We start from the raw sequence: 24,154 nt of genomic DNA, 5'->3' as shown, positions 1-24,154 counted from the left end.
TTATTAAAATATATAAAACTGTAATAAATATTTAAATATGTTTTCTTGTACCGGGTGTCCCAATAAGAATGGCTCTCGGCTATATCTCAGGAACCGTTTATAGTAGAGCTTTGAAATAAAAAATTTTATAACAAAAATTGCCTCAGGAAAAGCCTGGAAATTATTTTCATAATTGTGGGACCACCGCTAGAGGGCGTAATTGAATATCAAAAATTAAAAAATCCAAATTTTACAAAATTTTCCTAATGAAGGGGCACTGGAAATCCGATCGTCGTATTCTTCATAAAATTCTACGCATACTTGATTTAACAAGTTTAGGTCTACCTTTGGAAATAGGAGGTGGGGGTGAGTGGGAACCTTGTTATGAAAAACTGGCTGTGAGTCCGGTTCTGCTTAATCAAATTTTGCAAACTTGGTCTTGTTGAAGATAGATCTTTTTCATCAATGTAAAAGTTATGATTTCGAACCAACTTACTGAGTAATATGCCAGCTAGAAGGCGTTATTTAATTTTTTTCAGAAATCTAGTGTTCCTTGGAAAATATTTAATACAAACATGCATTTTTAATACCATATTACAAAATTAGACAAAATTAGCAACAGAATAGCGAAAACCGCATGTTAATACCTTTTTTCTATCTCGAGATATCTTACAAAACGTGTAAATTTAAAAACATAACTGTTACTGTCACCGGTAAACGAAATAATTCATTAAAAGTAGTGTGCTATGGAAACAACAAAGAAACATTTTCCAGCTCTCAACGTATATTAGGTCTTTTCAACGCTTCTCATTTGTTTCGAGCCTCGTTCATATCTCGTATATTAATATTATACACGGATTATACGGCATATGACAGAGGCTCGAAACAAATGAGAAGCGTTGAAAAGCCCTATTACAAAGAAATAAAAACAACTATTTAGTGATGACATAAACGTTCAAATTTTTGCCCATCATTTTCGTTGCAAACGTTGCATACTCTTTCAAGAGTAGATTGAACAGCAGTCTCAATTTCTGCTCTCGATATGCTTTGAATGGCGTTTAGTATTCTCTGGATAATGTATTCTAGAGTAGTGTATGATGGGCAACAATTTGAATATTTAGGTCGTCACTAAGTAGTTCTTTTTGTTCTGTGTTATATTTAATTTTAATAGTATTGCTTCTCTTTATATTGTTGTTTTAATTAATTATATTTTTATACGTTGACATCTGGAAAATGTTATTTTGTTTTTTTCCACAGCACACTACTTTTCATTAACTTAGTTTACCGGTGATAGTAACAGTTATGTATAAAATTTACACGTTTCTCGAGATATCTTGAGATAGAAAAAAGGTATCGACATGCGGTTTTCGCTATTCTATTGCTAATTTAATCTAATTTTATAAAGTATGATTAAAAATGCATACTTGTATTTAATATTTTCCAAAGAAAACTAGATTTCTGAAAAAAATTAAATAACGCCTCCCAGCTGGCTTATTACTTATTAGGATGGTTCAAAATTATCATGCTTACATTGAAGAAAAAGATCTGTCTTCAACAAGACCCAGTTTTCAAAATTTGATTTAGCAGAACCGGACTTACAGCCATTTTTTCATAACAAGGTTCCCACTCACCCCTACCTCTTATTTGCAAAGGTAGAGTTAAACTTGTTAAATCAAATATGCGCAGAATTTGATGAATAATACAATAATCGGATTTCCAGTGCCCCTTTATTAGGAAAATTTTGTAAAATTTAGATTTTTTTATTTTTGATATTCAATTACGCCCTCTAGCGGTGGACCCACAATTATGAAAATAATTTCCAGGCTTTTCCTGAGCCAACTTTTGTTATAAAATTTTTTATTTCAAAGCTCTACTATAAACGGTTCCTGAGATATGGCCGAGAGCCATTCTTATTGGGACACCCGGTACACACCAGGCTATGCAAAAAATTAGTGGGTCACGAAGGATAAGCACAAAAATAACCGGGCCACGGAAAAATAAGTTTGGGAAACGCTGGTTTACAGGCTTGCGTATCTAATTAGGAAACGATTTTTTTTTTTAATTTTTACCTCATTTAAAGGCACTATTACGTCAAAGTGATGTTACTATTGGTGTACCTAGAATTGGTTGATTAAAATTTAAATATCAAAATAATATACATATATTTTACAAAATTTAACAAAATAGAAAGTATAGAAAGAAGTTTTTTTGAATAAAATGGATTATGGTCTTAATAAATAAAATAAAGATGTCTGGTTTTAAAATATCCATTTTATTTTAAATCTATGTTATATTAAATATACAGAGTTGGGCTAAAGAATGGAACCAAGCAAATATCTTTGAAACGAAAATAACAATATTTTTGAAACTTTGCATGCAAGTACAGTGACGTAAAACGCATCTGCTGCTATACTTTTTGTTACTAGTTCACTTCCGGTTTCACCGGAAATACCCTTAACTTATTTACTTTAAATGGGACACCCTGTATATTTTTGCAGATTTTAAAAGAACTTTTTATTTGTAATTCATAAATACCAAGTTTGGAAGAAAAAACTATTAAAACAAGAAATAAATCTCTTTACAGTTAAAAAATAGGTTAATTTATTTACGTTAGACCAATGATAATAAAAATAAAAAAATCATTTCAAATGTTGAAAATGCCCACCATTCACCTCTTGACAACGTGCAAGCCTATAAATAAATTCTTGAGTCACTCTTTCCAGAATTTCTCCACGTATTAGATCACATTCATCAATTATTCTCTGTCTCAAATCCTGCAAGCATGTTGGTCTATTAACGTAAACCCGTGATTTTAGATAACCCCAAAGAAAAAAATCTAACGGATTGAGGTCGGGAGAACGAGCTGGCCACTCTAGGAATCCTCTACGTCCAATCCATTGATTTGGAAAATTCATATCCAAAAAATCCCTAACCCGTCGATCATAGTGGGGAGGCGCTCCATCTTGTTGAAACCAAAAATTTTGTGGTAACTGGCCATTCTGTTGAAGTGCAGGAATAATTTGGTTATTTAGTAAATTTAAATACTTGTCACCATTCAAATTTCCGTCTGTGAAAAAAGGGCATATTAGTCTATTTTGAACAATTCCCATCCAAACATTTAACTTTTGTGGATGTTGGGTATGGGTATGTGCTTCCATAATCCAACGAGGATTCTCATTCGACCAATACCTACAGTTATGGCGGTTAACGGTTCCATTTAAGCATAAAGTTGCCTCATCGGAAAACACTACATTACTTGCAAAATGTTCGTCATTGTTACAAATGTCCATCATTCGTTCGCAAAACCCTAGCCGCCGGTCAAAATCATCATCTGACAATTCTTGAACCAATTGTATCTTATACGGATGATATTTTTCCATTTTCAATATTCTCCTTACAGAACGTTGACTTATTCCATGGTTTAGTGCCAAATTTGTTGTGGAAGTTTGAGGTGATTCCTCTAAATCAATTGCAATTTAATAACTTCGTTCGTTGCAGTCCGTGGTCTTCCAGTTTTTGGCAAATTTTTGATTATCCCAGCTGCATTAAAACGTTTCAATGTTGTAGTAACCGTTGAACGTGATATAGGATTTCTTTCAGGATGCAATTCATTAAAAATATTACACACCTCGTCATGAGTTCTAACACGATGACCGAGTTCACCATGACCGATTATCATTAATATTTCAATGCGAATCTCTTTCACTTAAATAAACCATTTTGAATAAAACTTATTTCTGTCAATTAGTTCAGTAACAGTTACCTACTATGCTAAATTCAAATAAATACAACAATAGTTTTAGTCTATAGTCTATAGTATGGATGGTAGTACTCGTTTATTTTTAATACAAAAAATTATCTACAGACACTTTTTAACTATTTCTTTCTTCCAAATTTGGTATGTATGAATTAAAAATAATAAGTTCTTTCAAAATCTGCAAAAATATACAGGGTGTCCCATTTAAAATAAATAAGTTAAGGGTATTTCCGGTGAAACCGGAAGTGAACTAGTAACAAAAAGTATAGCAACAGATGCGTTTTGCGTCACTGTACTTGCATGCAAAGTTTCAAAAAGATTGTTCTTTTCATTTCAGAGATATTTGCTTGGTTCCATTCTTTAGCCCAACCCAGTATATATACAAGCTGTACGCTCCCGAGGAAGCTGAAGCTGTTTTCACTTGAAGATCCTTTTTGTGGGGGATCATCCCATTCTGACTTTGGTTTTACAATTGCTGGTGTGACTTCGCTGTTTCCACTACCTTTCTCCATTCTTCTCTCTCTCTGATTTTGCTTCCTATATTTCTAATTTCCATACTTCTTAAGTCTTCTTCCACTTGTTGTCTCCATCTGAGTTTAGGCCTGCCTCTGGTTCTTGTACCTGGTGGTATCCATTCGGTTATAACTCTTAACGGATTGTTCTTCTCTCTTCTCATTATGTGTCCATACCATCTAATTCTCTGTGCTTTTGTTGCTCTTACTATGTTCTCTTGACCCATCCATTCTTGTATTTCGTGGTTCATCCATTGCCTTGCATCCTCTTCGTTTTCCCTCTTTGTTCCCAGAATTTTTCTCATAATTTTTCTCTCAAAAACTTTCAGCTGCTCTTCTTCTCTTGCTGTTAATGTGAATGTCTCCAAAGCATATAGCACTATTGGTCTTATGGTCGTTTTGTAGATTTTCATTTTTGTTGTTGTTCTGAAGCTATTTTCTTGTGGCATTTTTATGATTAATTATTTATATGGGAAATAAGCCACAATTAAAATGAAAAAAATAATTTTTTATTTATAAGAAAGAACAAAGAATTGCATTTATAAAATACCTTGTGAATGCGAACAATTTTATTTAGGTGAGACATCAAGACCATTAGACGTTAGAATAAGTGAACATCAATCTTATATTAAAAATAGAGAATTTGAGAGATCTCAAATATGTCAACACGCATGGGATAATGAACATAGAGTTCAGTGGAGAGATTCAAGTATAGTCCTGAAAGAATCAGATAGTAAAAAGAGAAAAATCAAAGAAGCGGCTCTAATTATGCTAAATGAAACCAATTGTGTCGCAAATTCCTCGGTAGAATGCAGTAGGATGTGGTTACCCATACTGAAAGAGGAAGTCAATAGAAAGAAAATACCAAGATTAGTAAGTCAATAATATCGAGCTAGTACATATTTTATATTTTAGTATTACTTATATATCTAGTATTATTAATATTATTTATAATTTAAACATGTTACAAGTCAGAATTTGGTATTATTTTTTGAGAGTAAATTAATGTAAGACCAAATACTTACGATGTCGGGATAGTATCACAGGGTTTTTCCTGGTTTTCCCTTGTGATTTACTATGAAGTCTCTAACGCGAGAATTTTACTGTCGTTGCATTTGGTTGTCTTTTTAAAGACATATCACATGCTATAATTTTTATGACGGATATTCTTGAGTTGGGGTTAATTTCATGTAATCGAATGAACTATCTTTCAGTAAGTCGTCCCAGGAACGCAACTCATAAATATTGGCAATATCATTTTAAAGTCTTCTACTTTAAAATGTATAATATATGTCTGAATTGCCAATATAAATGAGTGAGATTAAATAAATTATTAGAAGAATTTTTTTGCTTAGCAACAACACTTTAGTTTATTTTAGTAATATTTTGTATTTTGACAACGGCACCCGATTTGGGCGTCGAAACGTTAATAAAATTATTTTTTTCATTTTAATTGTGGCTTATTTCCCATATAAATAATTAATTTCATTTTTGTATTTCGGCTTATCTTCTTATCTTTGAAAATTTTTTTATTTCTGTAGAATGCTTTGTTTCCTGCTTGAATTCTTCTTTTCATATCTACACTTTCATTTCTTCTGTTGACTGTGTGTGTGTTTATGTTTTATTGGCACTGGTTTAAGCAACCAACTGGCCAGTCAATGTGTTTTGAATTCTCTCTTTTACAAAATATATGCTTAGTATCTAAATTTAAAACTATTAGTACTACTGTTTTTTTTTACTCTGTTTTTTTTTATTATTTTTTTTATTATATTTTTTAACATTTTTTTTATTACATTTTTTATTTTTTTTATTTTTTTTTTATTTTTATTTTTTTTTTTTATTTTTTTTTTTTATTTTTTTTTTATTTTTTTTTTAGTTTTTTTTTTTTTTTTTTTTTTTTTTGTATATTTTTTTTTATCGCGCTAAGACCTAAACCCGATTCAACCTCGCGGAGGTTTAGATCTTAGTAACTTTTTATTTTATTTAATTTTTTTTTTTATTTTTTTTTTCTTTTTTTCTCAGAGCTTTAATTTTAAACAATTAACATGGTTGTATAAAATTTTATAAACATCTAGATTGTTTGATTGTAAAAGGTATATAAGATTAAAAGGAAATTGTACATTAACTTGAACTAGATTGGCAAAAAAGTTTGATATTTCAATAAAATGTAAAGGACATTCTAACAGCATATGTTGTAGATCAGCTAGCTCTCCACATAAACATTCATCATTATCTACAAGTCCTATTTCTCTTTTGTAGACTGGAGTCAGACAGTGATTACTTCTTATTCGACAAATAGTTTTGATAAAGCCTTTGTTGGAAACTTGATTAAACCATGTCTTGATGGGAAGTGTAGGCTGGATTTTTTTGTAATAATTTCCTTTGTCTGAATTATTGTATTGTTCCTGCCATTTCGTCCGTTTGATAGATCTCATAATAGAAATTATGTCTCCCATAGGAAGTTGATAAGTATGCAGAGTGGATTCCTTCGTTGTTGCTTTTTTAGCCAGATCATCTACGATTTCGTTGTTTTTTATACCAATGTGTGCTTTTATCCAACACAATATTATATTTTTGCCCGATTTCAAAGCTTCACTGTTCATTGCTATGATGTCACTGATGATATAATTTTCTGCAAAATTATGTACATTATATTTCAATGTCTTTACAATGCTTTGGCAGTCTGTAAATATAACATAATTGAGTTCTTTTTGATTAATACATATTTTGTATGCTTCTTTGATTGCAATAAGTTCAGCTGTGAAAATTGTCATTTTATCAGGTAATCTGTTGTTTATTTTTATACTTTTTTGTGGGTAATATATAGCATATCCAACTTTTCCTTCCATTTTTGAACCATCCGTATATAATTTCTGATAACTCCCCCAGTTTTTTTGTACACACTGAAGGTGGTCTATTTTAGTAAGGAAGTCTGTCGCACGAATATTACTTAAATGACAGTTAACTGGAGATAAATAATCTTCATAATTTAGCTTTCGAGACGAGCTTTGTTCAATTTGGTGTATGTCGCCAATGGAATTAGAAACGTTGAGGAAGCTTTCCACAACTAAAAGCAGTTTCTTTTTTTCCCAGTAATAATGAGTTAGGTATGAGGTGGTTAAATGAACAATTTTATTTAATAGCAGTTTATCGTTAACCGCTGTTTTAACTATAAATTTCTCACTTAGGTATTCCCTGCGTAATGAAAGTGGAGGTTCATTAAGCTCACATTCCATGACCAATATAGGTGTGCTACGAAGATAACCAGTGCATAACCTAAGTGCCTTATTTTTGATCCTCTCGATTTTTTGGAGTACAGAGTTTGATGCTGAGCCATAAAAAATAGATCCATAGTCTAAGATTGATCTTATCAAATTTCTGTATAGTAATATTGATATGTTTGGATCAGCTCCCCAGTTACTGACACTTACAGTCTTCATGATATTCATTGCATTTTCCATTCTTCGTAATATGTAATTTGTGTGTTCTTTCCAATTTAATTTGGAGTCTAAAAATACGCCAAGAAATTTTATTGAAGTTTTATAAGGAATACTAGTATTATCAAATTGTAGATGGCTTTGAGGAACATATCGTTTTTTAGTAAAGGTAACAATGGTTGATTTACTCTCTGATATTGTTAAGTTATTATCGGTAGCCCATTTTTTTATAATATTCAATGTCGATTTAAGGTAGTTATTACATCTATCTATTGACTTATTTTCTGCATATATCGCAACATCATCAGCGTACTGTAGGATTTTTATGTGTTGAGGAAGTTTAGTTTCTAAGTCAGCAGTATACAGTATATATAATATAGGACTTAGGATGCTACCCTGAGGTAGTCCCAAAGATGTGTATCGGGAGTTAGATTGATCTCCATTTAATCTAACGTGAACTGCTCGATTAATGTATAAGTTAATGATGTTCCATGTTACTATCTCGGGTATTCCTATTTCCAACATTTTCGCGTATAGTATGTGAAGATTAACGTTGTCGTAAGCCCCTTTTATATCTAAGAACAAAGCACTAACTGCTTTCTTATAAGTAAAGGAACTATAAATGTCTATTAAAAAGTGGCAGAGGCTATCTTGTGTGGATTTACCTTTTCTAAAACCAAACTGACTTCTTGGTAATAGGTCGTTCTTTTCTAGCCAAAATTCCAGACGGTTTTTAATAAGTCTCTCATATGTTTTTAGTATACAGGAAGCCAGACCGATTGGACGGTAAGAATCCCAATTCTTTGATGATTTTCCTGGTTTTAAAACCGGGATAATAGTGTAAACGTGCCAATCGTCAGGAATCTTTATGCGGCGCATCCAAATTTCATTATATATATTTAGTAGTGCAGCCTTACCAATTCTTGAAAGATTTGATAGCATCGAGTAATGGATATTATCGGCACCTGGTGCTGAATTTGAGTTTTTCTTCAACGCAAAGTTTAGTTCAGTGGCAGAAAATGGTTTGACTAGGAAACGGATTGGTTCTGGATAGTCGTACAGAGCATTTAGTTGTAAATCAGGAATTACTAATTCTGCAGACGGCGGTGTGATATTTTGATGGAACTCTTCTATCCACGAAGCTTCCGACAGAATAACAGGGACTTTGTTCTTTGTTTTTCTATTTTTTATTCGGTTAACTTTTGACCATACATCTTTAATAGGGACTGACCTATTTAGGGATCCGACATAATCTCTCCAGCTATTTCTTTTAGTTTGTTTAGTGATCTTCTTGACATGTGCATCATCTTTTTTATACTTAAGTAGGTTTTCATGGTTTGGATTTTCTTTGAATATACAAAAACTTTCCTGTCTTCTTCTGACTGCTTCTTCACATTCTAAATTCCACCAGTATTTTCCTCTGGAAGTCGGTTTTTTTATTTTAAATTTGGGGATGCAGTAGGATGCAGTTGTATTTATATTGTGCAAAATTTGTTCATAAGAATTTATATCTTTAAATTGAGAGAATACATCTTCCGAATACTGTTCATATAATTTCCAGTCGGCATTCTTTAAATTCCACTTTTGTGAATATGGATTATATGTATGAGTTGGTTGATCCTCTAACTCTACTCTTATAGGTGTATGGTCTGAACCAAATAGGTCTTGAAGTGTTTTCCAAGTGATCAGGTGGTTTAAGTCAGGAGTACAAATGGTCAGGTCTATTGCCGATTTCGAGAAGTTCCTAAAGAAAGTAGGAGAGCCATCATTTTTGAATATTAAATTATTATCGTCTATACAGTCCATCAAGATTTTACCTTTCATATCTGTTTGGTTGTCTAGGCCCCAGGCAATGTGGTGAGCATTAAGGTCACCTCCTATTATAAATGGTCTTTCCATAGATGTTATGAAATTGTTCCATTGTTGTAACAATAACTTGGTTCCTGGGGGAACATACATAGATATAAATGTGACAGTATATGACTTAAACTTTATTTTTATTGCTACTTTATTGACGTTTATTAAATCTACTTTCATGGTGACTTCCTCGTAATATAGGTTTGAATTTATTAAAATTGCTGAGCCACCGCCAACAGTTACTGAAAAGCGGTCGTCTCTGACAATATTGTACCCGTGAAAGTTATAATACTTTTCTGGTTTAAATCTAGTTTCTGATAATAATGCGATATCAACTTTCTGGTCTTCTAATAGGTGGATAAGGTTTTCTCTATTAGAGTTAGCCGATCTACAATTCCATTGACAAATTACCAATCTATTCATTATTATATAAGAGAGAACTTAAAACTGATTGAATTGAATTTACTAGAACTGATTTTTCTGGAATTTCAAAATTTTTGTGATTTATATTAGAGATAATACTTGTAACTATATTTGATATTAATTCTGTTAATTCTTTTGATGGTTCATGTATTTTAGATCCTTGTTCTGGATTAAATGTAGATTGATACGAAGAAGAGGTGATAATACCACCAGGTCTGTTGGACATGGGGTTTAACTTTATTATTTTTTGATGTTCCATTGTTACTTGGTCTGGTGAGGAAGAGATAGGTCGTTTGTATTTTGGTGGTTTTATTATTGTATATCTATTTGAAACTGAAGGTAGAGCGAACTGATTGGAAGATGTTTGAGACGTGGACAATTGAGTAAAGGAATATGAAGAGGATGGTGCATTCATATTTGGAGTTTGATGAGAATTTATTGAGGAATTATTGGCTGCTATAGATGCATAAGTTATCTTAGGAAAGAGTTTAATTGTTTCCTTAAAAGATAAGCTGTTTTCAGACATATAATGTTTTATTTTCTTTTGGCGATCAAATTCTGGGCATATCTCCCATTCATTAGTGAAGTGTTCACCTTCACAGGATAGACATTTTTTGTTAAACGATGATAAAGAACAAGAATCGGAAAGGTGAGATTCATGACACTTAAAACAGCGAGGATTACTTTTACACTGCTTACTCATGTGCCCATACCTATAGCAGTGGTAACAGATAATTACCTTTTGCTGGTATTTTTCAACAGTGTGTAAGACATGATTAATTACTACATACTTTGGTATATTCTGGCATTTAAAAGACACAATAACTGATTTTGTTGGATTAAATATTACTTTGTCATCTGCTACTATTTTTCTTGTTATTCGTTTCACATACTCAACCGAGAATTTGCAATGGTGATCAAATTCCTTTATTCTATTTTTAAGATATTCTTCCGATATATCTGAATCTATATCCCTTACTACACCTAGTTTAAACAATTGAAATTTTGGAATGTATGCGGTCAGATTTTTTTGAATAAGGAATTTGGAAGTAACTAAAGCATTTGCGCTACTATAATTTTTAAATGAGACCCTAACTCGGTTGCGTCCGATTGAGTCAATTTTTTTTATATAATTGTCAATTTCTGGATGTAACGTAAATAGGATCTCGCCTATTTTAACAGCGTTTAATTTTCCTGTAAAATTTAAACTGGAGTTTTCAATGAAAATGTAAAAAGGTCCTAAATCAATTTTTTCGTATAAATAAACAGGCCTGGTTTTTTCTGGTTGATCTGAGTTTACTAAAGTATTTTGTTTTTCATTAATATTGTTAAGATTAATACTACTACTTATCTTATTTTGAGGCTGGTTGGGTAGAAATCCATTTAAATCTTGTAAATCACAGCTACTATCCATCGAATTCTCAATATCAGGCGGTTCGCCTCCACTAGATGACTCCATAGAGGAGTTTTCAAGTAACGTTTAACTTATGAACACTTTCAAAATGTAAACTAAATAAGGAAAAGTTTAACAAAACTAAACAAACTAAATTAGAACGGTATAAATCAAATAATCCGCCAAAAATTAATATTTTTCGGAGAGATTTCCCTTCTGTTGACTAATACTCCCAAATATTTGAATGTTTCAACCTCTTCGAAGCTGTGTGCGTCTATTGTCATTGCTGTCAGTTGCGTCTTCTTTTTTTTTACTTACATTCATGTATTTTGTTTTATTTTCATTTATTTCCAGTCCTCTTAGTTTGGATTCGTTTTCTATTTCTTGAAAGGTTTTCTTTAATGCCTTTTTATCTGTTGCTACTATGGTTATATCGTCCGCATATCCAATTATTTGTACTGTATTTTTATTTATAGTTCCTGCGTTTGACAACTTTTTTATTATCTTATCTAATGATAGAATAAATAGTACAGTTGAGAGCGCATCTCCTTGTCTTACTCCATTTTTAATTTTTATTATTTCTGTTCTCTCTCTTCCGGTGTCTATTGTTGCTTGGGAGTCTCGCATTGTCATTTCTATCATTCTTATAATTTTATTTGGTATTTTGCTCTCTTGTAAGTCTTGGATCATTTTTCTTCTACTTAGTTTGTCAAAAGCCTGTTTAAAGTCTAGAAAAAGTATATGTGCTTTTCCGTCGTACTCGTATGTTTTCTCTATCGCTTGTTTTAGTGTATGGATAGCATCTATCGTGGATCTTCCTTTTCTGAAACCGTACTGGTAGTCTCCTATGCTTTGTTCTGTGTATATTGTTAGTCTGTCTCTAATTATACCAGTCAGTACTTTATATGTTACATTCAGTAAATTAATTGCTCGGTAGTTTTTACATATCCTGTGGTCTCCTTGTTTTGGGATTGTCACAATAATTCCTTTCTTCCATTCTTCGGGCATTGTTTCCTTATTCCATATATTCTGTATTAGTTCATAAATCTTTCTGTATAGTGCTTCACCCCCGTATTTTATAAGTTCTGCACATATTCCGTCGTCTCCCGCTGTTTTCCCGTTTTTCAGTTTGCATATTGTATCTTTTACTTCTGTATAGGTCAATTCTTCTTCTTCACCTTGTTCCGGGTTCATTATTGTTTCTCTTTCTTCTTCTACATCCGTTTCTTGATACATTTCTTCGAAATACTTCTGCCATGTTTCTGCTTCTATGGTTACATTAGCTGTCCGTTTTCTACTACCTAGCTTTAAGTATTGGTACAGTGGTTTTGAATTGTGTCTCTTATTTTCTGTTTCGATCTCGTTCATAATTTCGTCTACTTTTTTATTTTTCTTTGATTTAAACAATTTCTTTGTCTTTTTCCTTTGATCTTGGTATTTTTCTCGTTCCTCTTCTTTACCTGTGCTTAGCCATTTCAATCTTGTTTTATTCTTTTCGTCCACTGCTAGTTTGCACTCTTCGTCAAACCAATTGTTTCTTCTTTCTTTTTGCATTTTTCCAACTACTTTCTCTGCTGCAGTGTTTATTCCTTGTTTGATTTTTTTCCACTGCTCCTCCATTTCTTGTTCCTCCTTGAACTGCATCTCTACATTGACTTCTTTTACAAATCTTTTTACTCCTTTATCTTTCAATTTATCTACGTCCCATCTTCCCTGTGCTTTTCGTCTTTCATTCTTTGTTGTTTTTATTTTACATTTTGCAATCACTAGCATATGGTCCGAATCGATGTTTGTCCCTCTGTGAGATCTCACGTCATTTATCGACTGTTTGTGTGACTTTTTAATAAGTACATGGTCTATTTGATTCCCCTCCAGACTGCCTGGTCTCATCCATGTTATCTTGTGTATGTTTTTGTGTTTATATCTCGTGCTACTTATGTCCATGTTTAATGCCGCTGCTAAATTACATAATCTTTCTCCATTATTGTTTGTTGTGCTATGTAATGAGTTTTCCCCTGCAACCTCCCTAAAGCATTTTTCTTTACCTATTTGTGCGTTGAAATCGCCTATAATAATTAATATATCTTCTCCCGGGATTTTTTCGGCATTTTCTTCTAGTGTTTCATAGAACTGTTGTTTTATTAAGTCATCACTGTTTTCTGTGGGTGCATAGACATTTATTATGGACAACTTGTTCGGTTTGCTGTTTACTCTTATGTATGATAATCTTTGACTTATGGGTTTAAATTCCATAACTTTATGCCTCATTTCCCCTAACACAATAAAAGCAGTTCCTCCATATCCTTGTTTTTCTTCTCCAGCATACCATACTGTATAATTTTCTTTTTCGATTTTTCCATGTCCCCCCCACCTGGTTTCTTGAATTCCTGCAATATCTATATTGTATTGTTTCAACTGTGTCGCTAGCTCTTCCATTTTTCCTTCTTCTAGCAGTGTCCTGACGTTCCATGTTCCAATTTTTTTTGTCATTTTTTTAATTCTCTTCCTTTTTTTTGTATTTTTCTTATTATTTTGAATATACCTTGACTCATTTACCTCTTCGTTTGCATTGTCTGTTTCCTTTTCATCCATCCATTCTCTTTTGTCTAGTTTTTTGGGACATTTTCAATTTCTATAAGTTTATTTTCTCTTGCATTCCATTTTAGCACTTTGTCATTTATTTCTAATTTGTGGTATCTGATTTTTACTTTTGCTCCTTTGCTTCTCTGTTGTTTTGCTATGTCTCTGATTTCTTTTTGTATCTTTGCTTCCTTGAACGTCAGCGCTGCATCTATGTATATTTCTCTACAGTCTCTTGTGTATTTGAGTTTACCTTTTTCTTGCAGTATTTTCTGTTTGTCTTCCCAGCTCTTCGTTTCTATTATACATTTCTTGTATCCTATCTTAAACGCACTTTTAACTTCTATTTTCAGTTGCAGCTCTGTTTCCATCATTTTTTGTATGTTTTCTCTTAGTCTAACTTCATCTTCCAGATCTACCTGAATTCCTGTTATGATTAATTTATTGCGTATTTTTTCTTTATCGATTTTCTCTAATCTATTCTCCATGAGTGTTAACGCTTTTTTGAGTTCTTCGTTTTCTTTCTCCCATTTTTGTTCTTTTTTTTCTACTTCTCTTTTTAAATTTTCTGTTTCTGCTTTGTTTTGCTTAAGCTTCTGCTTAATATCTTCCAGTTCGTTTTTCATATCCTTGATTTCATCTTTAATCTCTGTTTTGCTTTCCAGGATATCTTCTTTAATTTCTTGCCTCATCTGGCTCAGCAATATCTTAATCTCCTCCATGTCCGTTAATATTGTACTTACTTTTTTTATGCGCGTGTCTGGAGCTTTTTTGCTTTTATGTTGCTCTTCTTTGTCTTCTTCAATCGAGCTGTCGTGCTCCGGTTTGTGTCTTTTTCCTTCTTTTTTATTTTCTTCGTTGTTCATCTATTTGTCTTGTTGTTTGTTTTCTAGACTGAAAATCTTTATCAATATAATGCGAGAAAAATATATTTTTAGTTCACTTAAAGCTTATAATATACACAAAAAATAGGAAAATGTAACCTGTGTCTAATAGTAATTATTATTATTATCTTCTTATTTTTAATTACGTTTTGGTAAGGTCTCAGATATTTTGCACACGCCGGCAACGTCGCAGAATATTTGGCCGTACTTCTGTTTGCTAATTTATTTATGGCTTTCAGTAATTAAATATTCATTAATGTTTAATTATACACGTTTTTGTTATATTCAATGTTTGTTGTATTTGTAACTTAAAAAAATATTGTTCTGTATAATATTATTGCAAATCTCCTCTCTTACGTGCATCAAATTAACAGAAAGATGACTTACAGTTGAAATGTTGAATTCACCACACACTTTGTGAAAATTTCACCAAAAACCAATGTTTACTTCCGTACTAAAACAACTTTTTTCACCAGAGAGCAAATCACCTTGTGTTCACACCAACTTTTAACACTCGAGTCTATATTAAATAATGATAACTTAATATTTGGTGGAAGCCCCATTATTGTCAATACAACTTTGCAGTCATCATCTGTTCATAGATAGCACCAATCCCCTCATGTTATAATCAACAAACTCTTCCTATGCATGCTCAATTGATTCCCATAATAATTCAATTCTATTCCGTGGTCTAAGATTTCTTTTATTTAGTTTCTTTGTTAACTTTGCCCACACATTTTCGATGGGGTTAAAGTCTGCACTCCGGGAAGGCCACGGAAGAACATTAACATGAGTTTCTTCCAGCCGTTCTCGAACAAATCTACTCGTATGTACCGGTCCATTGCCATGTTGGAAGATGAAGTCGTTGTTGGGGAATCTCTGGATTACCGATGGCAACATTTTGTTCTCAAGAATATGTTTGTAATGTAGTCCTGTTAATTTTTATTCGATATGATAACAAACGCCGGGGCCTTCAGCACTTATCCATCCCCATACGTTGACCGAGAATCCTCCACTATTTCTTAAACGATGCATATATTGTTCATTATATTGTCGAAGCGAAGATCGGTGGAATATGCGCATTTTATCAATGAAATTCGATATTTTTAAGATATTCCAGAAGCCGCTACAGATAAAATGTTTTAACGACCTATTAATCATTCATAAATACTCAACGTATATTAGTACAGTTAAAATAATTAAGACGATAACCGGACAACATTGATTTAATGAGTAAAATTTAGTTTTTTTTAATTTAATGACAAAAAAAGCAAGCCCATTAGCAGAACCCAATTAAAAATTATTTTGCACATCATATTTGAAACATTATTTGGTTGAAAAATCTCATTTTTGTTGGCAATAAAAATATATTAATTTGTTTGGACTAAATTACAGTTGTGCTTATCTTAAAAAGGATATGTTACTATCAACATTCGCACAGTGTTGCCAAACTGAATTTTGTTATTTTGGGTGTAATTTTTTTCCACGGATCTCCGAGGGTACAATACCTATGATTTCTCGGCCTATATAACCTCTTACTCGACCATTGCTATATTAGCCCAGTAAATGAACGGGAAATACGGCTATACCGTGTAATTTTCAGGGGCAACTCCGAATTGCATGAAAATTTGGATTTAGGTTCTACTTACCCTCCATTTCAAAGTTGAAATTGTGCCGTTGGTTGCTTTTACTTGGGGGGTGACAGTCACCCCTTCTCGAGGGTGAAAAAACATACGTTCAAGATAAGACCGGAAATGGATAAATTGACTGCTGTTAAGCAACTTTTGTTCTATATAGTTTTTTATGTAAGTCAATAATTTTCGAGTTATTTGCGATTGAAAATGTTTATTTGTCGACAAAAAACTACGTTTTCAGACGGTTTTTCGCAAATAACTCAAAAAGTAAATATTTGATCGAAAAAAATATTCGTAGTAAAAGTGTAGCTTATAAAAAACCAAGAAAATGGTGTATCAGTAAAGTCTATCGATTGAGTAAAAACAAAGTTGTAGCTCATGGAAAACACGTTCTTATTCGTCCAATTCCAAATCGAATATTTCAAGGTGAAATCACCGAAAAATAAGCACTTTTCGGGAAAAACCCATTCAAACTTTTTTAAAGTTTTTATAAAAAGCTTTATTTTAATTATTTATACAAGTTTCTAGCATGACAAATAAGCAAGTTACGCTCAAAACAAAGTTGGTTCTCTTTTTTTTGGTAAAAAAATTATGAAAATCTCCCCGTGTTTAGATCCCCAAATGAAATTAATCGCTATCGCTTTACAAACAATTTACTTACTTATCTATTTTTTATATGATCTGTCGGTGTCACCGGTTTAAAGTGTTTATTTTTGAAAGGGTTATAGTTAAAAAAGCTTGAACGGGTCACTAATCACGAGTGTATGCAAATTTTGAACAGCCATATCTTAACGAATTTTTGTCTTACGGAAAAACAAAATGAAACAAGCATATTATTTATAATAGCAAAACCTACATTTTTTACTGGTTAAGATTTTTCTTATCACTAATAATTTCTAAGTTATTTTGAAAAAAGGAAATTTTTCAAAAATTTTTTTTTACTATAAACCAAATTTAAAAAAAATAAGCACTTTAAAACCAATATAGCTTACAGGTAATATAAATAATCCACATAGAGTTAAAATAAATGGTAAAGCGGTAACGATTAATTTTATTTAGGGTACTAAATAGAGGCAGGTTTTCACGATTTTTTTTACCAAAAAAATGGGCCAACTTTTTTTTTCAGTGTAACTCGTTTATTTTTGATGCTAGAAACTTTTGTAAAAAACAAATATAAAGCTTTTCTTAGATACTTTAAAAATTTTAATAAGTTTTTCCCGAAAAGTGCTGGATTTTTCGGTGATTTCGCGTTGAATTATTCGATTTGGAATTAGACGAATAAGAACGGATTTTTCATGAGCTACAACTTTGCTTTTATTTAATTTATAGACTTTACCGATAAACCGTTTTTTCAACTTTTTATAAGCTACACTTTTGCTGGGAATATTTTTTTCGATAAAATATCCACTTTTTGAGTTATTTGCGAAAAACGGTCTGAAAACGTAATTTTTTTGTCGAAAAATCAACATTTTCAATCGCGAATAACTCGAAAAGTATTGACTTACGTAAAAAACTTTATAGAACGAAAATTGCTTATAATCTGTCAATTTATCCATTTCCAGGCTTATTTTAAACGAGCGTTTTTCACCCCTCGAGAAGGGGTGACTGTCACCCCCCAAGTAAAAGCAACCAACGGCACAATTTCAACTTTGAAGTGGAGGGTAAGTAGAACCTAAATCCAAATTTCCATGTAATTCGGAGTTGCCCCTGAAAATTACACTCCAAAACGGTCATTTATTGGGCTATATGACTGAAATGCGTTTTCATCGGAAAATGCAACCCTAGACCAAAAGTTCTCTTCAAGATAAATTCATTACAAAATGCAACTCGTCTCCTCTTGTGATCCTCAGTCAAAAAAGGTGTCCTGCATAATTTATCAATCCATTGCTTTAATTCTTCTACGAGCAGTGCAAATACGCCCGGAAACGCTGTCTCTTCGCTAGCTTTTTGAGCTGTGGGAAAAGGAAATTCTCTCAAATAATCTACTAACATCTAATTCTATTGATTTGCGGAGATCTTCTGCCCTCTTGAATCGCCCAACCGTGCTATAGAGTGAAAATTATCCCATCTTTGTTTGATTTTCCATATGCTCATATGGCTCACGTGCAGCAACTTGCCTTAGTGACCAACCTTCTTCAAGTTTGGCAATTACTCTTGCATTTTGCGCATCATTCAAATGAATTTTAGCCATTTTTGGATAGTTTTGGATAGTTTGAAGCATTGACTTTTTTTTTTAAATTTTTTGACTTTCACATTTATCAAATCCGTATGACACTGCAATTTTACAGTATTACAATATAAAAATTAAGATGTAAACTATTCAGTGATCGTAACTGTACCTAAACCAAATTTTTGTAACACCCAAGAACACGTTCACCACGTCGAGTGGCTTTGAGCTTTACAACGTTGTTTTTGATTGACTCATTTAGAAATGCTAATATTCGCTGGATGATGTCTAAATTACTCTCACTAGCATAACTCCACAGAGGCTTGTAAGTAGTTTTCTTGCTACTTCTTTATAGTCTTAGCCTACATCCAAGAAGGTACTATCATTGGCAAAGGTAGCTATTGGGTTTTGATCTAACTCAGGGATATCACTGGTGTATAATAAGAACAAGACTGATCCTATCACACTACCTTGTAGTACACCTGCCTTGATTACATTTAAATTGAATAATTGATTCATAACTTTAATGACGTCTTCCGATTCCCATTCGCCATTGCTCTCTATCGTAACACATGTCTTCGTTCAAGCCTCTTTCTCTAATTTTCCTATGAATTCCCTCTTTCCACCTTTTCCCAGGTCTTCTTCTTTTCCGCCGTCCTTTTGGTGCCTACCGTAAAAAAACTTCACTTATGTTATATTAGAGATTATACGTTTTAGCTTTTGGTCGGAAGATAATAGATGGGCATGACTTAGAACCACCTTTTAATCGTTTATGCTCAGAACAACCTAATATACCTATCGCTGACTTGGACATAATACACAGACCTATAGGATTTGGCCGTTGTGCTATGACAAAATTGGTAAATAAATTGCCATTTTTTAAAATCATGACTTTTGTACAATGGCAATTATTAAACTAACACATTTCTAGAGACGAGAACTACATCACAAAGATCCAAAAGTGGTTATAGCTGCCCTGGAAAGTATATCAGAATTGGTAATAGATTCCACAAGAGGATATGAAGCGCTTAAATTACAAGTAGACGAAAGGTACCTATAAAAGCTAGGTTAATTATAATTTCTAATTTTTTACTTTCCTTGTTGTATTTATGCGAGATCGTCTTTTTGATTTAGTGTTTTTGCTGAAACTGTTACATTTCAGTTTTTCTCAAATATCTTGAAGTTTGAAGTTGAACCCTTTATTAGATATTTCACCCTCCAGATTAAAAACAGAAATTTACTTTACTAATTTTTATAACCTTCTCTCTTCTTTTCTCCAGTAATGTCTTATTTAGATTGCCTATTGTAAGCAATGGAAGACGTCGAAGTTCCACGAATAAATTAAAAGCAGTAAAAGTACTCTACAAGAATAACAAAGTAGCCATCAAAACGGGCAATAGAATATGCAGTCCATTTAAGACTACTAAGGGACCGCTACAGGGCTCTTCTAAATCCCGTACCCTGTTCAAAATATCCCTGGAACAAACCCTGCAACCATGGAAAAGAAAATTCGAAGGAATGGGTATACCAGTAAGAAAGGAATAACTATATATACCCTAAGTTTTGCTCACGACCAAATAATGAACACACAAGACGAAAATGAGCTCAGTTTTACGAGAAAACTGGACCAATACAAAGAATGTGATCAAAAAAAACCTAATAGTAGGGGAGGAAAGTATGCTAAATTTGCAGTCACTCGAGCGCTATGGGGATTGGGTTATGAATATTAGGTCCTAAAACTAAAAAAAGTCAAGCAAAATTTTCCATTTTAGTAGGGATTTTCCATTTTTTAATTTAATTTTCCATTTCCAACAATCGTCTTTTCCGATTATAGCGCCATCTGTTCATAATTCGAAAAAATGTTTCGAATAAAAGTTGCTTATTTTTACGTAAAGAATCCAAATCTGCAATAAAAATTTGGGGCTCCTATTTAAGATTTTAAAGTAACTCCCCTTCCCACCTCCGTGGGGGGTCGTATTTGGTACCATTCGATAGATTTTTCAAAAATATTGAATGAGTGTATTTTGTAGTTTTTCGATCTGATGTTCATTTCGCGAAATATCGCGGGATTCGTATTTAAAATTTTAAATTTAACCCCCACCCCTCTCCGTGGGAAGTCGTGTTTAGTATAATTGGATAGATTTTTGAAAAATATTGAGCACATATTTTTTAGTTTTTCGATCTGTCATTTATTTCGCGAAATACTCGCTTTTTTATTGTGAAACTTTGGGACTCACCCATTTCCTTACGCCCAGCTCAAATCGTCAGATTTTTGAAATATACACTGTTTTGCATGTACTTAACTTACCTTATCTTAATCTGACAATTTTGAGTTTTTCTAAGGACAGCTTTTTTTTCGGCCCCCCCTTAACGTACTCCCCTGCATTAAGAGCCAATATATGGTAGAGGTACATTTTCAGGATACAAGGTTTCTCCCCATGTAATAATCTGACGCGCTCGAGTAACTGTAAAAATCCCCGCTTGGGCTCCCCTACCATAAAGAAAACTCATTACATAACAACGGAGAATACAGAAATAAAACAGCGGAAATAGACGAAGGCAAACAAATCAAAGAGACAGACAAGTATAAGCATTTAGGTTTCATAATATCAAACAAAGAACAATTGAAGATGATATAAAAAATAGACTAGGACAAACAAGACACTGCATACGAAAAAATTGAACCCGGCACTGTGAGATAAGAACATCAATATAAAAACAAAAAGAAGTATGTATAACACCATGACAAGAAGTACTTATGGGTGTGAAGCAATGAACTGTGTCAACACGAATGGAATGGGCATGAAGCGAATTTAATGCAGCCAGGATGAGAGAGCCATAGCCAGGGAAAGAGGGAAGATAATCGCCATCTTTCGTATACAAACAAATTGATAGTGATAGTCAGGGTTGCCAGATTGGGGTATTTTCCTACAATTTTGGAGTAATTTAAAAGCGTCTATGGAATTTTTTCTAAGCAGAAATGGTTGGGGGATTTTTTGGGGGGAGAGTTATGAAAGATTTTAAGGAGTCATGGGAAATTAAATTTGCGAATGTACATAGAACTGTATATTATACTCTCATATAATCGAAGAAGATAGGACCTACGAATTATTTCCAGGGCCCTCTGTTGATAAGTAGTATAATTTTGGTTTACTGTTCTCTACATTTGACTACTAATTTATTAACATGCGGAAAATATTTTAATTTGGGGGATTTGAGCTTAATTTGAGGGAATTACAGTTTCTAAGTGGGGGATTTATAAAATCACATCAACTCTGGTCATTATGATAATATCCAACCAATGAAAAAGTCAAATTTTCCCTGGCAAGCTCTGTCTCTCTCTAGGACCTCTCTCTTGTATGTTGGCCGCAATCTCGCTTCACTATTTGAATGGGACGGGGCCAATCCATCCGTGTTGACAGTTCATTGGTGTGAAGTGTGAAGTACTCACTTATGGGTGTGAAAATTAGATAAGAAATAAGAGAATAAAAAAAAATAAGAGCAACACAGATCAAATTCCTAAGGAGAAGCTACAGAGTAACAAGAAGAGATAGCATAAATATAACATAGAGACTAAGAAAAGAATGGAAATGAACTCATATATAATAGACTACATAGAACAGAAGAGATTAACCTGGTACTGACATGTCAGAAGAGCACACCAAAAACGTTGGATAAACCGAATAACAGATAGGAAGAAGAAAGAGAGGCAGACCCCGACGATCTTTCAGATATGAAGTGGTTGAAGCAAGGAAAGAAGAAATCTGCAGGAAGGGGACTTGCAAAATAGAAAGTACTGGAGAGAACGGTTGAGTGAAGGAATACAATGAAATGTTTCCCATTAAATGTTGATCTACTTAAAGTTAGTAATATCTCTCTTTAATTATTAGGGTATGTATAACCTATTTGGTTCGTGAAAGGATGATCCCTCAAGGGTCCACCTTTAATATCCAGAATTTTTTCTATTGTCCAATGGAAATGATGTAAGACTGATCGGTTTGTAGGATTTTTATAGGTTTTTGTTCTGTCGTCCTATTTTGCGCATGTACACTAATCTTACAGTTGTCTAAGTCTTTGGTATATAACCTAGTGCTATTCTAGCCTTAAAGATTTTGGTTATGATGGGCAATAAAATGTCCAATCCTTTTTGTAGCAGAGCAGGAAATATTCCACCATCTCCTGGAGATTTAAATGGAGAAAAGTGGTTTATGATCCAGCTTAGCCTAGATATTAGTTCTTTTATTGTTTTATTTGATCTTAATTCATTATTTTTTCATAACGTTAACGATATCAAACTATATATAAAAAAATTCGATTATTTATTTTAGATTGACTGATTTGTTAATGGACGAAGATCCAGCTGTTAGGGAACGGACTTCAAGAGCGTTAAAAATTCTGGCAAAATTAGCAGATGGAAAGACGAAAATTGCCAAAAACAGCACACTTTTACATAATCTTGCGGCATGTGCAGAAGATAATAATAAAAAAGTTCGACTTCAAGTGGCTCTTGTATTACAAAATATTGCTGAATTTTGGCTGAGTACGTAAAACAGTTTTATATGTGTATTAATATAACTGCTCAAAATTATTCATCATATTATTGACTAATTGCAAAAGACCTGGATCACCTTTACCAATTAATAATATGTAAAAGTATTTTTTATTAGAAGACAAATGGAGAAGCAGTATACTAGTACCTGTCTATAAAAACAAGGGAGATATACAACAATGTACAAACTACAGGGCTATAAAACTGCTTAGTCACACGATGAAAATATGCTAGAGTAATTGATAGACGGATACGTGAATAGACCGAAATATGATAATAAATTTGGCTTTATTCACGGCAGATCAACAACAGATGCAATTTTCATTATAAGGCAGTTGATGGAAAAATACAGGAGTAAAGAAACAAACGCTCATATGGTATTCATTGATCTTGAGAAAGCATGTGATAGAGTTCCTCGAGAGATTCTGTGGTGGACACTCAATAAGAAAGGAGTACCTAGTGAATATGTAAAGATTGTGAGGGATATGTATGAGGGAGTAACGACTAGTGTTAGGATAGGTGTGGGAGAGACTGATAAATTTCATGTCAAAGTAGGATTGCACCGAGGCTCGGTGCTTAGTCCGTATTTATTCTCATTAGTTTTGGACAAGGTAACAGCGAAACTTCAGAGTAACATTACATGGTGCTTAATGTATGCTGATGATGTCGTGTTAGTAGGAAATAGTGAAAGATTCTTAGAACAAAACTTGTACCGTGGAGACAAGCTCTGGAAGAAAAAGGTTTATTAAACTTAGTAGAACAAAAACTGAGTATTTGGAATGTTCATTTAAATATGGAGTTACTACAAATAAAATGGTATCTTTGGATGCTGAAATGATTGTGAAAAGCAATAGTTTTGTATTGGTATTACAGAGTAAAGGAGAAATAGATGGAGATGCATGCAGTAGAATTAGGGCTGGATGGATGAAGTGGAAGGAAGCGAGTGGTGTGTAGTGTGACAGAAAAATTCCAATGAAGTTGA

General features: G+C 32.9%; 2 protein-coding genes across 2 annotated transcripts in view; one reads left to right on the top strand and one right to left on the bottom strand.

Annotated features, from left to right (window-relative positions):
• Positions 1-24,154, top strand: part of LOC114338981 (uncharacterized) — a 61,532-nt gene that overhangs the window by 3,169 nt on the left and 34,209 nt on the right. Inside the window, exons 2-4 of the mRNA XM_050651455.1 lie at positions 19,341-19,483; positions 19,555-19,673; positions 22,952-23,163. Coding sequence (XP_050507412.1) covers positions 19,341-19,483; positions 19,555-19,673; positions 22,952-23,163 — 474 coding nt within the window. The remainder of the gene's footprint in view (positions 1-19,340; positions 19,484-19,554; positions 19,674-22,951; positions 23,164-24,154) is intronic.
• Positions 1-24,154, bottom strand: part of LOC114339361 (lysoplasmalogenase-like protein TMEM86A) — a 155,106-nt gene that overhangs the window by 108,718 nt on the left and 22,234 nt on the right. The gene's annotated exons all lie outside the window — the stretch shown is intronic.

Source organism: Diabrotica virgifera, chromosome 5 (assembly GCF_917563875.1).
Source record: "Diabrotica virgifera virgifera chromosome 5, PGI_DIABVI_V3a".
NCBI lineage: Eukaryota > Metazoa > Arthropoda > Insecta > Coleoptera > Chrysomelidae > Diabrotica > Diabrotica virgifera.
This window is presented reverse-complemented; position numbering and strand designations above follow the sequence as displayed.